Source organism: Trachurus japonicus, chromosome 24 (genome assembly GCF_045865225.1).
Source record: "Trachurus japonicus isolate A0001 chromosome 24, Traja_1.0".
Lineage (NCBI taxonomy): Eukaryota > Metazoa > Chordata > Actinopteri > Carangiformes > Carangidae > Trachurus > Trachurus japonicus.
The window spans coordinates 13,791,201-13,811,059 of record NC_140930.1 but is presented as its reverse complement, the minus strand read 5'-3'; the positions used below and the strand labels follow the sequence as shown (position 1 = coordinate 13,811,059).

Sequence of the window (19,859 nt, the reverse complement as noted above, 5' to 3'; positions counted from 1 at the left end):
CAAAAAAGTTTAGGAACCACTGCTGTAAGTCTTAATGCTCAATTCAGATTTTTTGCTCAGATCTGATTTTTTGTTTAGCTTTTCACATTAACTTAAAATGTGGCCTATATCAGATTCCAGTATGAACTGTTGGTGGTGTGTCGTGTGGTTCTGAACTGACCCGCACACGCAAAAGAAAAATAACAATGACGTCAGGTGCAGCACGCTGTTGATGGTTGAAATTAACATTTTTGCTTTTATTTCAAAGTGTCTGTGCAATGGATGCACTAATATGTCTGAGCAGGCGCTGAGGAGGAAATGAATGAAGAAAAACGGAGCCAAACTCAGTATTTTGGCGTTTAGTGGTGCTTAAGGTGCAGATTCGGCACAGAGGTCTGTGTGGATGCGAAGCCAGGAGGGGTGGGACAGTGATGTGAGCAGCAAAATTGTGACAAATGTCGATATCAAGTCACATGAAAGTCGCATCAAATCCACCTGAGTTGTTCACACTGCGTTCACATTGAAAGAAACCCGATATAATATGGAAGTGGTCTAAATCTGATTTGAAAAAAAATTGATCTGGGCAAGATCTGAGTGTTCACACTACAAAATCTGACCTTGTCACTTGACCCCCCCAAAAAAATCCAGCTACTTTTGCCGGCAGTCGTAGAGCGTAGTCTTCGCTATCCTAAAACATGATTAAATATATAAAATGAAACGTCCTCCATGGTCGAGGTTAAATCAGCACATACAGTTTGTAACATTTGTTCACATATGCATTTGATTTTATTAACACTTCTCCAGAATTGTGCTTATAATTTAATTAAGTACCCTGCAAAGAAGCAATACAGTATTTGCTGATGTTACTGTTCATCTAGGCGATGAGATGTTTTGTCCGTACAATTCTGGTAAAAAAAAAACAAACAAAAAAAAACAAAACAGCAGTACTTCTCAGCCTGATATACTGACAGTAAAGATACCAGCTAGAGTCAAAACCTCAGATTGAAGGTCTGTTATTGCAAGGTCAAGGAGACATGAGACAACACAAACTAATACTGATACTGGTGTAGAGAAAGCCACTCCAAACTGTGCAGGTTACAGCAGACTGTGCTTTTGTGTTTCTCTGTGGAAGACGTTCAGCACAGGAGCTTATTCTCTCCGTCTGGAACCGTAACACATCGCGGCTCACTGCGCCGTCAGGAAACCGTTTCATAACCGTGACATTCGACAGACACACAAAATGGAACAATAAAATATTTTGTCTAGAAAATATGTATTTACAATTATAAATAACTATTACAAATAAGATAGAAATATTTCTATTGGTTTGATAAATGATTTTGCATGAAACTGTGAGATCAAGAAACAAAAAAAAACAGAGAAAAAAATAAAATAAAAAGAGAAGAATCACTCACAAAGACACACACGCACACACACCGACAAAAGAGAGTCCATCCCTGCAACATGTGGTAACGACCACCTCCTCTACAAACGAGGAGAATGTGCAAGTGAAAAAAAAAATCCAGCGACAATTTACCAGTGTCTGTCCTTCGTTTGGAAAAAAAGAAAAGGAAAAAAAAAAATCTCCAGGCTCGTCTGTTGTGTTTACCTCTGTCTACCCTGAGACTGGTTGCCGTGGCGAGAACCTCTCTAGCACAGCCAGGAGGTGGGCACCCACTGCGGCTCCGTGTCCAGCTTGTCTATGAGCCGGCGCAGCTCGTGGAAAGCCTGGTCCTGATCCATGTTCACGATTGTCGCGTCGAAGAAGTGGCCGAAATTGTGCTCCATCTCACGGGCCTTCTCGATGACCTCCTTCAGCTCCTCCGGCTGCACACACACACACAGACAACAATACCAGGTTGGTTTAAGACGATGAGACAGTGTAGGACATGGATATGAAGTGCTTATGGTAAATTAACAGGGTTCCTGCACATTTGACATTTCAAAATTCCATATTTTTCCAAACCCTAATTACCAGACTTCTCGGTAAAAAAAAAATCAAATAATTTGTGACATTTGAGTAATTAGATGTGCATCATGTAAATAAATTATGCAATTATCTTTTGTTTTCATTATTCTGAAATTTCCAGGAGATTGTAGCTCGGTACAATAGCGCATACAAAATAATTAACCCAAATAAATTCAGATAAGACCAAACCCAGAGAAGTATTAAAATAAATATATTTCCATTTTCCATACTTTTCCAAACCTGGAAATGTATAAAATCTAATTCCATACTTTTCCATACTTGCGTAGAAACCCTGATTAAGGTTAGGCTGATCCTAGTCAGCATTTAAAAGACTTTAAATATTACTTCTTGTCTTCTATGTTTTCTCTATGATGAACCTTCATTTCGCAACAAGATGTTTGTTTATTTTAAAGAAATCCTGTACCTACATGCATCATATTCAGACTATGACACTAACAACCTGCATTTGAGCTTTTTTAAAGCACCAACTGTGCGGAAGGTACCTTTGGCGTTTTCCCCTCTGCGGCCAGCAGGGTGCGTAGTCGTTCCTGAGAAGGAGGAGCGATGAAGATGACAAAGGGCTTCAGGTTGGAGGACCTCAACACTCGCAGAGACTGACAGGAGGAGGAAGAGAGGGACGGGTTTATGACATGAAATTAAAAACCAAAAACTACCACGGTGTCTCATTATTGGCTATAAAAAGATTTCCACATCAGTCAGCAGGAATGAGATTCTATCACCCAATAAATTATGGGAGATTTATGTTCAGGATATGAAAAGGAATAATTATGTTGTGGCCGATCCACAATAGTTTTTTAGATAATGGATGATCACAGATAAAATAACACTTGTAATTTACACAATGTGGACAAATGTCCCCACAGTAACAGGTCTCCTACCCTCGTGTGCAGGCTGAGCATACAGATGCGTCCCGCGTTGATGATGTGTCGGACTGAGTCGGTGCTGGTCCCGTACAGGTTCTTCTCATATTCCCCCGACTCGATGAACTTCCCTGCGGCCAAGTCGGTTTCAAAGGAAGACCGACTCACAAAATGGTACTCACACCCGTTTCGTTCATGTATCCTCGGGCTTCTGGTTGTGTCTGTGTCGTGAAAGAAAAGACAGGAAACGTTTTATTTTTTGCATCAAAGGCCACTTAAATAATTAAAATCATGTAGTGGCTCTTATGTCCTTGTTTTTAAATGTGTTCCTAATTCTAATTTTGTGTAAACTTTGATTATTCTGTGCAGTAAAAGTTGACAAACTAAACTAAATCACCTATATATTATATAGATCGATAGATAGATAGATTTCTTTATTGTCTGCCCCAAAGGGTAGCAGAAATTTGTCTTTGACAGGGCTCATCACTTTACATACACTCATATAAAACACAGTAAGGCAGTAAAAACATTTACAAAAAATAAAAAGCACAATAGCAGCAAGTCATATATACGTATATATTTGAATTGTATATTACGGTATATTATACTGTATATTTGAAAAGGTGGTTGTGTATGTAACCCAGTCCTCGGGCTTTGACCCGGTGTGGACTTACGTGGCACCGCGACAGCAAACCTGTCCGGTTCAATGGACAGAAGCCTCCGACGCAGCTCGTCGTGACCGCTGTTTGTGGGGCCGATCAGAGCGATGGGCCGTTTACGATTGGCCGGCTGGTGATAGAGGGACATCTCCTCATAGGTCAGGACGTCATCGTAGTCTGAGAAGACAGGCAGGGAGGGGTTAATGAACCTGAACCGATGTAACGAACCCCTCGAACTCCTCTGTTTTGTCACTTTCTCTGACCTTTAACCGGTGGAGGTGAGAGGATTTAGAGATCAAGAAAAAAAAACACACTGCTATCATGGTATTAATTATGTTTGTGTGGATTTTCAGCTCATCCACAGTCTTTTTCAGCAACATCCTGCTTCGTATTTATACCCACACACACACATAAAACACACAACCAGCCAGAGAGCAGTGTGTGTGTGTGTCTGGCATTAATGTGTTTCTATGCGTGAACTAATAACACCCTCCAAAACCATTTAGGCGCCTGCTGGGCACCTGTTGGCGCCACCTCTGATCCCGTCTTGTGAAGACACGGCTAATCTGACCTGTGACACATCGAGTCTGGACAAGCTGCTGCGAGAACGACAGGACATGTCAGCTCCAGCTAACGTGCGGGGTTAATACTGACAAGTGTGTGGACACTTGGCAGCTGCCCAGTACGGAGGCGCTCTGTCACAGCAGGCAAATGAGGAGAGACAAGCGGGAGACAATCTGTGGGTTAAGTGTGTGTGGCCTCTTGGTGGAAATGTTGATGTTCTTAACGTGGAAACACACTTAAACTCAATTTATTAAGTAGAAAAGATAGAAAAGATGTCGTCTTACCAGTGTTTCTGCTTAGGTTTGCTGTGCTCTTCTTCCTCTGTTTCTTGTTCTTCTTTGCATACCAAAGCTTCCCTGATAATAATTACAATTGAAAAGAATTTAGCCGTCAGTGTGGATTTGCCGTTTCTCTTTTCTCTCCTCTAGACACTGCACACGTAACTTCTCTGAGTCACAGCGGTGGATGCAAAATGTTTCAGTTTGCAACTCATATCTGTTGTTTTTAACATTACCCACTCACCTTGCTGCTCTCGACTCCTGTCTGTTATAGTTTTCTTCAAGGACTCTCTCTGTTGCTGGAAGCTTTTCCCTGCGAAAGGCAAACGGAAATAGGTCAGCGAACACAACACTGCAAATATAGACACACAAACCTCAGTGTGTTTTCCATTTAAAAAAAAAAAAAAGCGCATATTTATTTAAAAATGTGTTTGGTTTGTCTTCAACAAAATGTCTCACATGATAGTTGATGATAACATGCACACCTGAACGCACTGGACCTCTGTACGAAATGCAAATATTATATATATTTTTTCCATACGTGCAGCAGCAGGCGAAACGAAGCCCTGCTTTCCATTTCCACTGCTTAACCTAATTTTCCTGCAGCTACGACAGGCCTGGGGTCAAAGAGTAATCACAAATAATTCTTAGGTGTTTGTTTTAATCTGCTTGACGTGCCAGATGGGTGGTGCGTTTCCTGCCAGGATGGTTCACGTAGTGCCAGGTTGGTTTCAGGCTCCGCTCTGTGACTGTGCTCTCACGTGCTACTAGAGCTGGAATAAATCACCACTCAGACAATGTATCATCAGAATTTGCATTAATCCACGGATGTGCTACTAACAAAGACTCCTGTTTACAGTGTGTGCTATTAGATTTAAGTAATATTTTGAGACCATGTTTAGTATTTGTATATAATTAACACAGGTTTAAAAGAGGGGGATGATTCATGTACAAAATACTGTTTATAATAACATTATAATTTCTGATTTTTATGGCAGATGGTTATTCCCATGGCTGATAACCCCCGTTAGCACGCAACTCCTGTTGTGTTGCTCCTTTTCGCCTGTTAAGAGCTAAATACACTGCAGAGGTCGAGGAAATATCAAAAAGCAAAAATTATAATGAATAAGATTGGTGTATGTTGTAATTCATATCATTGTATGCGACAAGACTTTTGTCCAACAAAATCTGACCTTTCTGTCGTAATTAAATGATAAAACTCAATGAATGACATAAAACTTTATTTTGGTGAAATAAAAATATTCTATTCTGTCAATGACTGTATTATACTTCATGTAATTCAGTTTAAAGACAGTTTGAAAAGTGTGTTGTAGTTACCTGCTTCATATCTTATGTATGTGTCACTTGTATTCAGCCATTAACATATAATTAGACATCTTTTCATACTTGTATACGGTTCCTCTAGATTTTTTGCTCAGTGGCAGTACTGTATGTCCTTGGAGCTGTTATCTTCCCTTATGAAGCAGAAGCACTACATTAAATATTGATATTCAGCCCCAGTCACATCCCTACCTGGAATGAGTCCAGCCAGGGGCTGGTTGTCCTCGTCTCCGTCCCTGTAGGCCTGCCACCAGTTGGGGTCGTCCTGGCTGATAACATGGAGGATGTCTCCCTTCTGGAAGGACAGGCCCAGCTCCCGACACGGCACGAAGGGGTCGTCAGAGGGGTCGTAGTCAAAGTAAGCTCGTACGTGCATCTGAGGGCAGGGTTAACAATGTCAAGGTTGGTGTTACATGCATGCAGACAGGCGGTCTCACGCACGCACATCATTAGAGACTTACCACGGTCTGTCTGTGTGGGGCAGGTTTAATCTGAGAGCTCGGGATGAGGAGGAAGGTCAGAGTGCCATGCATTTGTTGCTGATGGAAAAGATGAGATACAATGAATTAAACATGACGGGAGAATGCATTTCCATAAAAGAATATTTGTTACTGACTATATTTGCCGAGGGGCTCAAACTTTTAGCACTTTTTTTATTGCTTTGCAGATTGATGCACTGCATATTTTGATTCTGTATATTCCAGAAGAGAGTGTCTATACAGAAACAACTGGTCAGGTCAGGTGTGTTTGAATATAGCACAGGAAAAAGAAATGTCGTCAACGGGGAAGTTTGTCATTGTGTCTAGACTATAATACATGAATAAGGGAAATGAGTGTATATGTCTAAAATTACAGCGTTGGTGCTAATTGTCTTTGATACAAAACCTCAAACATTTCTCTTTCCACAGCTTCAAAAGACTATTGATCCATACATTATTATTGTTGAATGTGTGTGTCAATTGTGGATGAAAGCAGAAAACTCCTCCTATAAGTGGATAAAGCAGGAGCACTGGGAGTTTCTGGCCACCAGTTAAAAAAACCTTTGAATTTCTATTGCTGATATTGATGCTGTGAACTGTATATGAAAAATGTTAATAAATAAATTGTAAAAAAAAACAACTGTTCCAGTCTGATGAAGGGCTGATGCCCGAAACGTTACCACTTGGTGTGTGACAATAAATTGTCACGGGAGCAAAAACTAGTGTGCGGTCTTCTTCTTTCTCTACCTGTATCTCCTTTTGTGGACCTGCACCTATCCTCACGTTTTTGGGACGTGCGTGTTTTTGTTCTTACTAAAAAAAACAACAACCTCTGGTCGTCCTCACCAGTAAGTCGTGGACTTCGTTGACGTGTTTCCCGCGTAAGGGAACCCCGTTGATCTCCAGGATCTCGTCGCCCTCGCTGAGGAGGCCGCTCCGCTCCGCTGCTCCGCCTTTGACCACACGACTCACCACCACACTGTCCATGTCGTTACGTACTGTCGCACCCTGATGGCCACACACAGACACACAGACACACACACACACAGTTCATACTATGTGTAACTGTATTCATTTTCAATGTATGGATGTTTGAAACTCATACTGACATGCCGGTACTTTGCTGCCCTGGTTGTTTGTAGCTACATTAACACTGACACTCGATCACTGGACTTACACACAACACGTAACAGCCTGCACAGCTACACATGTTGTTCTATTGTGAATGTTGTGTGATCTTTTTTTTTTAATTTTTTGGTTGTACTGCAATTATATCCAAGTGTCCCTGTCTCTCATGCTTTGCCCTCTGTAAAGCTGCAATTTACAGCATTCACAGCTCAGTTATGAAGAACAAACCAGATTAAATGGCTGAGAGGCCGTGGGAAAATGTAAAACAAACAAATACAAACATTGAGTTCAAGTGGCTTAAAAAGAGTAATGACAATCTATATCGTTAATCGGATACTTTTTATTTTATTTTGTTTTATATAATTTAGTTTTATTTTATCTGTCTGTTATTACAGTCTCTGTTTCCTTTTGTTATCACGTCCCTATAAGCTGTACATTGTATGGAAATTTGAGAATACAGCAGATAATATGATGAATATGATTCTGTATGTATAATTTAAATGAAATGAAATAAAAACTAAGTCCAAAAAAAGAAGGAAAAAGTAATGAAAAAGTCTCACCAGTGGGGTGTCACGGGTCTTCTCTAGCCGCACCAGTTTAACCGTCTCTCCGTGGTACTGGGCCACACTTTCCTCGGCCATTTCCTGCCCCGCCACACTGTCATGGGCCTGCATCAGTGCCTGCCACATAAAAAAGAAACACATAGACACACACATAGAGACAAACAGTACAAACATATAGAATTTTTTTTTTTTTTTTTTTACAGACACATGAAAGACGAGAAAGAGACACAAGACAGACAGAAAATAACGGAGAGGGCAGCGTGAGGTAAAGGAACTGAGCAGGGAAACGTCCTCTATCAGGACTGATGCTTGTCAGGAGAATAAAACGACCATTAATCCTGCAGAATCTGAGTCAAACTGTTCATAGTTTAGTTTGTTCTTGTCTAGAGAAAGAGAAGTAATAACAAATACGTTTTTTAAAAAACCCTATTTTTTCCCTTGGACGTGCACCTGCTACCGGAGAGACCTATCCACCACCCGTCCTTTTTAACGAGAGCAGTCAGCAGAGCCACCTCTAAGCCAGAAATAATACAGAGATTGCTCCTTCACTTCATTTAATGTGACAAGTGCTGCGTACCCCACAATTAATAACCGTCCGTCCAAATTAGTTTCTCTGTGCGGCAGCAGAGGGGACCTGAGAGACCGGAGGAGGCCAGGCTAAGCTTTGGCGTGCACGCAATCCGTCTTAATCTCCCCGTGCATTTAGGAGTCAGGATCCAGCGCCATCAATCATCAGACACCTTTGGCTTCCCCTGCTCGTGAGGATAACACGTCCCAGAAAATTGGCGAAAGGGGCGGACCGGAGGGGGCGCCCGCCCGCTCCTCTCACACATGTACCTGTCTCTATTAGTTTTTTTTTGTTTTTTTTTAGGAGTATGAGGCTGTTTTTTTTTTTACCCGTGCGCTCCACAGGCTGACTCATCATGTGATCCTCTGGCTCCCCGCAGAGAAACCAACATAATGTGTTCCACTTTGTGTGCCACGAGGCGGGCTCACATCGCATCACGCCGCCCGCCGCCCGCCCCCCCGCTGGCTACATGGTTCCGACTCAGTGGAGGGGTTAACAGGCCGGTTTTTGGAGAGCTGGGGTAGTTCACACGGTCACATGGGTCAAACATCAGACCCCCGGCGCTCCCTTGTCAGAACCCTCGACCGTAAAATCACAACAGAGTCATCCACCTGAGGTCTTTTCTCACCTTACTGCCTCGCTAATGGACGATGACAGTCTGATAATGTGTCCAAATTTTTTTTTTTTTAACACACAAGACTCACTGAAGCTTAAACTGACAGAGGAAGCCACTTCAGAGGTTGATGCACCTTGAATATCTGTTTGATTCTTTTGAAATGCTCAACAAAAGTCCCGTTAAAATGACATCAGATAATGATAATCAATAAGATGCTTCATTATATGAGTCCTTGCACAGCCGTGGAAGAGGTCTGATCATTTCCGTGCAGACGGAGCGTGCGGTGCGCCTTAGAAAGAAAGAAGATCTTATATTGTCCAGCTCGTGAGTTGTGCCAACAGCAGCCTTAGTAAGATCATTACTAAACAGGTTACTGCCACATTGAACCTGCTTAAACTTCAAACAAGGGCACGTCCCTCAAGTGGACAGAGATATAAGATGTGTCCGTTTCCAGCAGGGCTGCCCTTTACATCAGCCTGACAATACAGATTAGGAGTTGGGATAAAAGTGCCTGCCAAATGACTTAATGTAAGTGAAGTTCCAAGACTGATATTTTACCTCTTGTGTGAATGATTCATTACATAAATGTTAAATCCTTCCCAGACTAAACTCTGATAAATTAGATACTTTTGGACCACAGATAAACCATGTATATCTTATAATTTGTCCAACATCATCATTCATCCACTGGAGGAGAAGGCACTTTGCCTCCCATGAGCATAAATCTTACTAATGCCATCATAAATATGGCCTTTATCAGTCTAAACTGCTGTACATCAGTGTTGAGGAATTTTAAACTACATAGCTGTGGGCTGGGTTCAACACAAACAAGTCAGATCTTTTACTATTTTCACTGTCTTTTTTAAAATAAAATTAATTCAAAGGAAATTGATGAGCACTCTGCGGCGAAGAACGTGCAAATCATGCTTTTTCATTACCAAGAGAGCTGACCCACATTACAACCTAATTTGCATAATAACCTTTCTTGAGACCAACTCCATTAATCTCTGGAGCAAAAATACGAGATGACCTTGAACATTTTTTATTTTCTTTGACTTTTGAAAACCCTAAAATAATAGCCAATAATAAAATTTATGTGTCACGAAGTAATTAATTTGCAAAACAAGCATCTCCGTTACCCATGTGTCCTTGAGCAAAACAATAAACTCCTGCAATCTCAAGGGTAACCATGGCTTGTTTCATGAAAAGGCTGATTTCTATATCTTCCATTCTTTCCTGATATATTGTACAGTATAAATGTAAATAAGCCGACAACATGATGAAACTGTCCTTCATTCGTCTTAGAGCTTGCGAGCACATACAGTAAGTCGTATATTATGGCCTGTTGGATGGACCTCTGCCCTCTGAGTGGAGGCTGCAGGGGAAACAATTACACCATAGGAGTGACTATTCCCTCATTTCAATTATGAGCATATTAACTAAATAAATGAGTTTGCTCTGCAGGATTGCTGAGCCTCGCTGGTGTTAGATTATAATCATATTGTGAGTCAAAGGGAGATATGATGATGAGTCACGACGACTGGCGAGCTGATCTCTGACCTGTAGATGAGGATTTGTGAGCAGAGCCCTGAGCTCCAAGCCCTCCTTCTGATGGCTGGACTGGAGAATCTTCTGTACCTGTGCAGAGACACACATAGATAAAGAGTTTATCACAGTTAAAGAATGTGACATGTAACTATTTAATATTCTTTAATGTAGTCTCTAGTATAATTTCTCTAGAAACTTAGCATAATGTAATGTTCGGTAGGTTTTAATACCAAATCTACATCATTGACGACCTTAATAGCAAAACACTCTACGGATACATTTGATATCTCAAACACAAGATATCCTAAGTCAGTGGTTCCCAACCTTTTTGTCTCGTGATGCCATTTTGACATCACAAATTTCTGGCGACCCTGCGCCGTAAATCAAGATGCGCCAGCTGAGATATTTTTATATGCTGCATTTTATTTGAACTCGATTTATATTTGAGAAAGTGAAAGTATAGAATATTGTTGTTTAAGATTGTGCGTGGTGTTTTTAATCATAATTTTAAAAAGAAGAGTAATTAGTTGTAATTTTTTTTATCAAATACTAGACATTTCAGGCGACCCCACGTGGGGTCCCGAACCCAAGGTTGAAAAACACTATCCTAAATATTCACAAGTGGCTTATGATAGTGAACTTTCCTTAGTCCAAACCTCACCCTATCATTAGTTAATGATTACGTGCTTCACTTTTTGATTGTATAATATAATCTTCAATTTGCAAAACAGTTATTTCAATAAAACACAGTGTCAGTTAGTGAAAATTGAATTGAAATATTTGAACGTAGCCTGGACTTTAAACAGACATACAGTACGGTACATTACTCTGGTAATGAGCCAAATGCATGATGGGAAGAGTTTGAATTTCTGTAGATTTGCAAGAAAATTAAAAAGACAAAGGTGCACACAGACAAACACACACACACACACACACACACACACACACACACACACACACACACACACACACACACACACACACACACACACACACACACACACACACATGGCACAGTCACAAGTGCTTCATATTCACTCTGCTGTAAAGAAACATCTGAAGTGTTGGCTGTTAAAACTAAAACTAAATTCACCACGTGATTCATTTTTATGATGTGTTTTTACACGTGCAACTTGTAATTAATCAAAGATTACAAGCATAAACTTGGAAAGCACCTGCTGGCACTACATCCACTTAGCTCCCAGGGTTTCTTTTCACTCTTCTCTGTTGTATGTTTCCATCTTAATCATTTGGTTCATCATTCATTCAATCAATCATTTGGTGTGAAATGCTATTGTTTGTGGCTTGGATTGTTTGTTGAACGGTGACATTTGACACATGCTGGTGCTCTGTTGCTCTGTCTTCCTGCCTCTTCCTCTTTGTCTCCTGTTCCGAGCTTAGTTCATCCATTACACTAATCGAAGCTCTCGCTAACAAGGTGACGCACTTCCCCCCCACCCTCTCTCCCTCCTCCCTCCCTCCCCCCCTGAGCAGTGCAGCGCCTCAGCCCACTCTGCTGTAAGCCTCTGGAGTTTCTTTTTCTGGCCGACCAGATCCTTCCTGCGGTGAAGCAGCACCACTCAGCAAGCACCGAGGGCTGCTGGGAGATTAGTTTACCCACTGGCCAATCTGAGTGCCACACAGCACAGCCACTTAGTTCAGGCACACTGTGGCTCAAACTCTTACACGCCGTTAAGCACCTCGGGAGTCGGGTCCACACACTGACTTACTGTATGTGGGGGAAGAAATTGATCATCTCACCCAGCCAGCGCCCGAACGTCCAAACCCTCTGCTGTCAAGACTGGAATAACAATTGTGTAGCGGTGCTGCTCGGTGCCCTTTGAATGAACTCTGCACAGCTCGTAGCAGCCTGTTTTGTCAAAACAAGGTTGACTCTTACACATCTAGCCATCAGCTGAAAATCACGCTGCGCCAAGTCTGACTGCGCTGAAAAGCCTGTATTACACTCTCTCATGTTGCACCTATCAAAAGTTGACACTAATCCTAATGAAGTGCCTATTGTGGGTGTAGCTTGTCAAAGATGTACAGAGCGTCTACCTAATTCACGGAAAAACCATATCACAATTTATGTCTTTTGACACCGACTGGGCTCCGTGTGACAGGCTGCGTTTGACTCTCTCAGCTCGGCTCTGCTCTGCAGGGATACAAGTCAATTACTGTCGCTTTGCTCCGGTAGAGACCGACCGGCTCGTGTTTTGTCAACGAGGAAGTTAGGTGTGGCAGAATCCCCCGCCTTCTCAATCCTGAATAACTGAGATGGTTTCTTGAGCTCTGTCACTCTCTGCACTGAGGCTCAGGACGCAGTAATGTCAACTTATTTAAAGAGGAAATAGCTGCTGGACAAGTTAATTTGAGCATTTTATATATTTCCAGAGCAGCAGTACAATACCAAACCTTATGTTTAAGTTTTGTTTCATCACTTTCTCCTGTTCCTTTCTTGTCCATCTACGTCTTGTGCTTTTCTCTTTTTTCCCCCAGCTCACTCAATTTTCATGCATGGTCTATATCCCACAAAACCCTCGCTCTTGTTTTCACTCACCTAGTTAACCACAAGGCAATTTACATTTTATAATTATTCAGACTTGGCCTGGCTGTGTTTTGGGCAGCTTTGTTGAATTAATCATCGCCACCAGCGGAGATTTTTCATGCTTCATTGAGTTTGTTCAGTTACTTTAGTCATAGAGGTGCCTGTCTCTAAATATAAGCTTTGACGGCGCCAAAAACCCACAAATTGGCGAGTACAATCGAAGCGCTTTTACGCATAAACCGCCACTGCTGGTCTCATGAGGGGCAGGGAAGGGCTTTGTGGCCTGGGTAAAAATGTCTGAAATATTAAAGTGAGTTATTCATTATTCTCAGAAAAAAGCCAGCCTGTTCTCCTGGACTCAGTTTCTCCTGGAGCTGTGGACACAGAAACCACTTGCATTTACAAAACTATAAGCCCCAGCAGTGTAAACAACTTAACAAATACCAATGCAATAGCCGCAAAGTTACCACTGACCCCTATGTAAACTTGTAATACTTTTCCTCATTCATGCTGCAGCGATATCATTGTGTTTCCACATAATTTCTATTTTCAGTTTCACATCTATCTTGTTGCTTCAAAATAAAAACCAGTATGCGTACCTCCTGGCAGAGATCCTGTGCTTGTGCTGTGAGGGGAGAGTTTGGCCGCACTCTGCTCATCTGCTGGGAAACAGCGCTGTAGATGGTGTAGGCATTCCTGAAGTCCTCCTTGGTCAGGAGCTGCAGGATGAGCTCCACATCCTGCTGGCTCTGCCCATCCGTCAGGCAGTGCTGCAAACTCCTCAGAGCCTGCAGCAACTCCTCCAGCTCTGAGAGAGAGACACAGACAGTGAGGGGCGCATCGCATCCGAACGCACTGATGATGATGTTCAGCAGCCAAATCTTCGTCCTCGTCGTATATTTGTATATCGAAGACTTCCACCCGCACGTTCTACCTGCTTTAGTCCGATTAATCCCAGACTGTCATCGAAGACTAATCTCATATAATACAAGTCCAAGGTCTGCAAATGTGGTCTGCAGGTTTCCATAAGGTGCAGATTCTCTGTTGTTATCATTACAACCGTCATCATTTCCCAAAGAGTGTGATCCAAAAGTCTGAGACCACTTTTCCATTTACCTGAATGAGGACTGGATTTAGGCTCTTGAGTCACTCAGATTTTGCTCCACTGCTTTCAGATGATAATCCTGCTGCTAAGCCACAGGCCTCATGTAAATACTGTATATCTCTCTGCTAAACTGTCACAACTGAAGAAGAAGATGAGAGGTGAAACGTCTACAACCAAGTCCAGTTGCCTTCAGTTGAACTCCTGTTGCTTAACATAGCTTGAGAAATATCTAGGTACACCTGCATGTCAGTTCTCTGGTTGCTGGATCATTGATTTAACTTTACAGGAGTCATAACAAAATATATGTTAATCCACTCTTTTGATAACACAGCTAAGTAAAGTCCAACCTTTGTTTTCACAAAGGCTCTTAGAGGGAAAATGGCTGCTTGTGTTCATTATGGCAAATCATCTCCAGGCTCTCTCAAGGTTCAGATCAGGAGCATCTGACTCTGATAATCAAGTCTGACAAATGCAGAGACTGCTTGCCGAAAAACTGCCCCCGACGGGAACACGCATCAGCATTTTGCATGAATTTACCTCGAAAACAACTCCGTCTCGTAACATTCCCTTATTATCTCATAGCGTGGTGAATGTGCAGGTCACAACTTGTCCACGAGAGCGTTTTGGAGTTGTTTGATTGTGTATTTGATGAGTTTGATGAGGGAAACCAAGAAATCCCATTAGCCTCCGTAGCGTAGCTCTGAGCAGCTCGCGGCTCTGCTCCCCCGTTCTAATAATAGCTTGCACTGACAATTAAAGGTAACAAACCTACTACCTAAAACTATAGGGATTATGGCAATGGGCCTGCCGCAAAAATGTTGAACTATCCCTTTAACTAACTTGTGTCTTGTTAACACCTTGTTTGTGGCTACAATACTTGACAACATGTAAATGCTGGTGCCTGAAATCATTTTTACACTTAATTGTGTAGGCAAAATCTTGTCTCTCGTGCAAACAAACAAACCAACATTTTGCTCAGCAGAAGTTCATTTTATGCACTGTGGATGCAACATCAGTGTAGTATATATTTTTTGTTCCATTAATGGCCTCTGTGTGCCTCAGTCCAGGAAATGGAGCCAGGACAACAACCCCAATAACACTTCACCCTCCTCCACCGCTGCCCTCTGCTCTGCCCCCTCAGTCAGTCGTCTTTGTTTTAACTCCTTTTGTCCTCACCAAATTTTGTACAACCTTACAATTCCCCATTCTTCTCTGCTATCTGCATTTCTCCTCTCCTTTGTAACCTCCTTTCCTCTCTCCAGCCTCTTTGACCTCGTAAAGACCTCCCACCTGCCCATCCCCCCTCCTCTTAACTCACCGGCAACAGCATCCTGGGAGCATGTGTCCTTGGCGGCTCTCTCTTTTCCCTCGAAGGTGGGGTTGTCAATGCCCACCTTGGGGTTCTGCGACAGCTTCTTGAGCCTCAGTGAGGCGTTGGGGTCGATGTCATGCTTCCCCCGGCTGTCTTCCTCTCTCCTCTTCTTCAGCTCCTCCTGGTAGTGCTGGATCCTCTCCATGTGGGCACTGCTGTGTGGAGATTTGACAAGGCTGCTTTCCTCCCCTGGACAGTCCACAGCCCTCTCCCTGTGGCTCTTGGCCTGACCAGAGGCCTCTTGCACATAACCGTTCATGTGGGACGTGATCATCCCTGCTGCGGCGGCGTACGGCTCAAACCGCGGCGTTTACTGAGATCTGCTCGGGCGTTACGAGGCACTGGTGCTCAAACTGCTCAACTCATGAGCCATAGCTCTCCAGCGTTGGACGTTGACCGTTATGTTCTCTCTGTGATCCGTCATCCTGAAACAAAACAGAGTTCAAACAACTTTCATTTGAGTGTAAAGTTGAGTATTTAAAATATGTGGTAGAGTTCATTCTTTAAAGAGGACACTGCAAAGATTATTCTAAACAATCTTTAGGAAGAGTGAAAAATAAAGATGAAAAAAATCCTCATTAACTTTCACTTTGTCGCATTCGTAGCAAAATACAGACAGAAGTTAAAGGGTTTCATTCCCTGATAAGATATACATCAGTTTGGCTGATACTCTGACAGGGTGATTGATAGCTCAATAAATCCTCGAGAGCCTCGCCTTGCTTGTCATCACAGCCACAGTCTGCGTTATTTCAGAGGCTGTGAATGATGAATTGTTGGTTATGTTATTCTCTGAAATATGTATTTTATTTGTTGTCTTTTTTTCCCCCACATACATAAATTTGCACAAATTTTTACAGCATCCATTTGTATAATGGATGGTAAAATAGTTCACTGAATATTAGCGAGAAAACTCATTTGTTTTGTTGATTTGTGTCGCACATTTTCCTTGATATTTTATTATCATAGATAGCAAATTAATTGATAATGAAAGTGGCGCTTAGTTGTATATAAATTTGGGTTAAATGCCATTTCTTTAATTTGCTATCTTATTTGTTTCAGTTAAATAAATAATAATTAAAAAAAAGAATAATTAGTTAAATTGTTTCTGTTGTGATTTTAATTTTACATCTGCCCCTAATTGCAGTAGATGTAACTTGTTTGCATTCACAACACTCACTTACTGTGTCAAGATCGGTGTAAAGGTCAGTATTACCAATAAACTCATGTATCTTGGAAACAGAGAGCCACACTGACATGTTGTTTTATTGTAATATATGTTAATAATACAATTTGTAGATGGCTGCTGGTTGTTCGGGGCCAACGTTTTCTCCGACCTCCTCTTTTCTAACACACACCACTAATCTAACTCCCAACGTGGAAAGCCCTCTGGCCTCAGCCACCTGAAATCCCTTCAGTTCAGCCTCATCCAGCCATTTGCTTGGGTACACCTGTCCCCAGCTGTCCCATCCTTATGAACAGCTTAATCGAAATATCCATCTGTAGCCTGTGTACACATGGCCAGATAAAGATAACACAAGCATGTGATACATGACACACCTACTACTACAACCCGCCCTGCCAGTGTTGTTATTGATGTGGATTATAATCTATTTTAAGGATGCTAGGATGCTACGTGTATTAATCTGGATTAGTTGATTGGTAGTATGACTTGGAGTTTGTTAGCTCAGCTCTCAGTAAGTGCTGTGAGACAAAGTGATTTTCACAGGCCATCGAGGAGCATATATACCTTGAAAGCCACAAGCGTGTCTCCATATATAACATAATGCCATTAGCTTCTGTTTAAATAAGATGCGGAGGCTTAGGTTCAGGAAATTTGCAAATATGCCATGTCTTAAACTCAATTCAGTCTTGCCACGCACTCGAGCTTTCACATTTCCTGGAGCTTCAATTATGTAAAAGATGATTATTTCCATGTTAGAAAAGGTCCACACAACTACCACTTACCTGTTGAAGACACCTTTCCATCCGCATAGAGAAAAGCCCTCAGTAACCATAACTATAAACACAGCTTTGTCACTGAAAGTCACCTGTGGAGCTCATGTCATACAGCCAGTCATACACTCATGTCACCTACCACCACATGGCGATGGCGGCCCTCCCCCCTCTTCTACCTACTTCCCACAGCTAATTACGTCTGGCAGGTCTATCCCCTCGGCTCTTGGTCCAAGCTCCCAAACCCCTCCCCTGCAGAAGCATTTAGCTCTGTTTAGAGTGGCGGTGTATGGCTGACAAACAGCAGAGACTGCCAGCGGGCCATCTGTTCCTGTGGGCTTAATTAAGCCTGGGATCTCATGCTCTACTCTGGCTCAGTGGCCACAACGGCGCTCGAAGGGATGCTGGGAAAGGGACAGAGGGACGTGGGTAGAGGAATGAGAATGACTGGAAGTGCACACACACCCACTGAAACACAAACACACGAGGCAACGTAAAAAGTTTGGCTGTCAGTCGGCTATGTAGAACGAGTTCGGGGGGCACTGCATTATTACACACATACATGTGACGTCAAATTAGACAGTGACAATGCTCATATCAGCAAGTCCACTTACTGAACAGAGGTGACAACAGAAGGCCAAAAATACAAAATACTTACAAAATAAAAGGGGACTGACATGAAATACTACAGAAAAACTGGTTAAATTGTGTTTACTAGGACCTGTATTAGCTACATTACTTCAACTTGTTGAAGATCAACCCTTGTGCTACTCACTCCACTGTGTAATAAAGCATAAAGAATATATGAATGAAAATGGCATCCTCCTCTGATAAAAGTATGAGTCTAACAGTGGTTTATCTATTAAAAACTACTCCATCTTTTCTTGTTTTTTTGCTGGGAAAAGTGGTGAAAGATTTGCCGGAAAGCTCGAGCAAAAGATTAGTGAGCCTTGAGCTTAGACTATATTATCATAGATGCACCAGTAGACATAAACACAATTTGCTGAAGGCTACTGTGGGTGAATAACAGTTATTATAGTTGGCTGTGACATGGGCACTGCCTGTGCTGGCATACTTAATATAATCATACTAATATAGTCACAATTAAACCAATCTGGCTCAGATTTTCTGATGTGCCTCAGAGTGGTAGTAGCCATCTTTTCTTCAGGATACTTTTCTCACATTTGTCATGACAAGTCAGCTGCAGCATCTAGATTAGTTGTGATTAGTTAATTTCCATCATGTCTTGCCATGACTTTATTTGACAAAGTCACTTAGCTAAATGATGGGTAAAACTGAGGTTTGGTGGATTTCCTCTCTAGATCTCTGGCTATAATTAGCTCCATGCACACATCCAGAGGGAACAACAGATGATATTCTTGGTCATTAGTCATTTTTCTTTAGCTTTACTTGAGGTGACTACACTATACATTAACTTAAATCAGGCGTATTGCAAATGTGAGTCACCGGAGCAACTTTTTTTCTCTCTCTCTCGTTAATTTTGTGCAGAATAAGTATCTTGTTTTGTGCAGCTTTACAAAAGAGAAACGCTGTGACACATTCAAACACAACAGCCGACCTAAAATTGCAACACCACGTCTAGGAAAAGACAGAAAACACGGGACAATAGCGTGCAGCCTAGCTTATTAGCCTGGTGCCGCTAACTGCGTAGCTTAACTGTCCCACAACAACAACAGGCTGCGTGTACTCACCACTTCAAAGATAGCGGACCCTGAATGGGTTTTGGGTAAAGTAGAGGGGGTTATTTCCTTTTTATAATCCACCAAACGCCTTGGAAATGTGGGGGTTTATTCACATACGGATGGTCGGGGGTGGTTGGAGAAGCTACAGGGGTCTCTCTCGGTCCGCGTTCAGCCGCCGCAGTGAGTTTTGTGTCCAGGCAGAGTCGGGACACTTGTAGCCATTGCTGAGGAACTGCGCCTAGTGTTTTGAGTCGTCTCCCTGGCAACACTGCGACTCCATAGCAACCCCTCTCTGTTGGGAGCGGTACTACCACATTCCTCAAGTTGCAGTGAGTAGCCTACATCAGAAATGTAAGGGGTGAAATACTTAGATATTTAACAATTAAATATTCAAATGTGTATATATTTATATCTCTTCCTATTTATTATTTTGTCTTAATCAAACTCTATTACAAATACTGCTCTTTTTTTATTTACTGCTATTTCCCAGCCAACACATCCAAGTGGGGTCCACATGAAATTCACTTGGGTTACATGGACTTCAACTCAACTTTTTTTTTTTTTTAATAGATTTTATAGATTTTTATCTAAACAACATACAAGTG

General features: G+C 42.0%; 1 protein-coding gene across 2 annotated transcripts; it reads right to left on the bottom strand.

Annotated features, from left to right (window-relative positions):
• Positions 1–738: 738 nt before the first annotated feature.
• On the bottom strand, positions 739–19,521 carry pals1b (protein associated with LIN7 1, MAGUK p55 family member b). Of its 2 annotated transcripts, none has more exons than XM_085770590.1 (14): positions 19,264–19,521; positions 15,545–16,023; positions 13,721–13,929; positions 10,586–10,663; positions 7,839–7,958; positions 6,997–7,158; positions 6,133–6,210; positions 5,864–6,047; positions 4,575–4,643; positions 4,337–4,408; positions 3,504–3,665; positions 2,848–3,050; positions 2,452–2,562; positions 739–1,806 (listed from the first exon to the last, which is right to left on the bottom strand). In XM_085770590.1, the coding sequence occupies exons 2-14, from the start codon at positions 15,870–15,872 to the stop codon at positions 1,630–1,632; spliced, it is 1,953 nt and encodes a 650-aa protein (XP_085626716.1). In that variant the 5' UTR covers positions 15,873–16,023; positions 19,264–19,521; the 3' UTR covers positions 739–1,629. The 2 variants fall into 2 exon arrangements, with proteins under 2 accessions (XP_085626716.1, XP_085626717.1); XM_085770591.1 differs by having other exon boundaries at positions 745–1,806; positions 7,839–7,946.
• Between the last annotated feature and the right edge of the window lie 338 nt (positions 19,522–19,859).

Excerpts from the sequence above, each read along its gene's own strand:
- pals1b (XM_085770590.1), bottom strand. The coding sequence starts at position 15,872 with ATGATCACGTCCCACATGAACGGTTATGTGCAAGAGGCCTCTGGTCAG. Across the intron at positions 13,930-15,544 it reads CTCCCAGGATGCTGTTGCCG|AGCTGGAGGAGTTGCTGCAG; the intron begins GTGAGTTAAGAG and ends TCTCTCTCTCAG. Across the intron at positions 3,666-4,336 it reads AAACCTAAGCAGAAACACTG|ACTACGATGACGTCCTGACC; the intron begins GTAAGACGACAT and ends CTGTCTTCTCAG.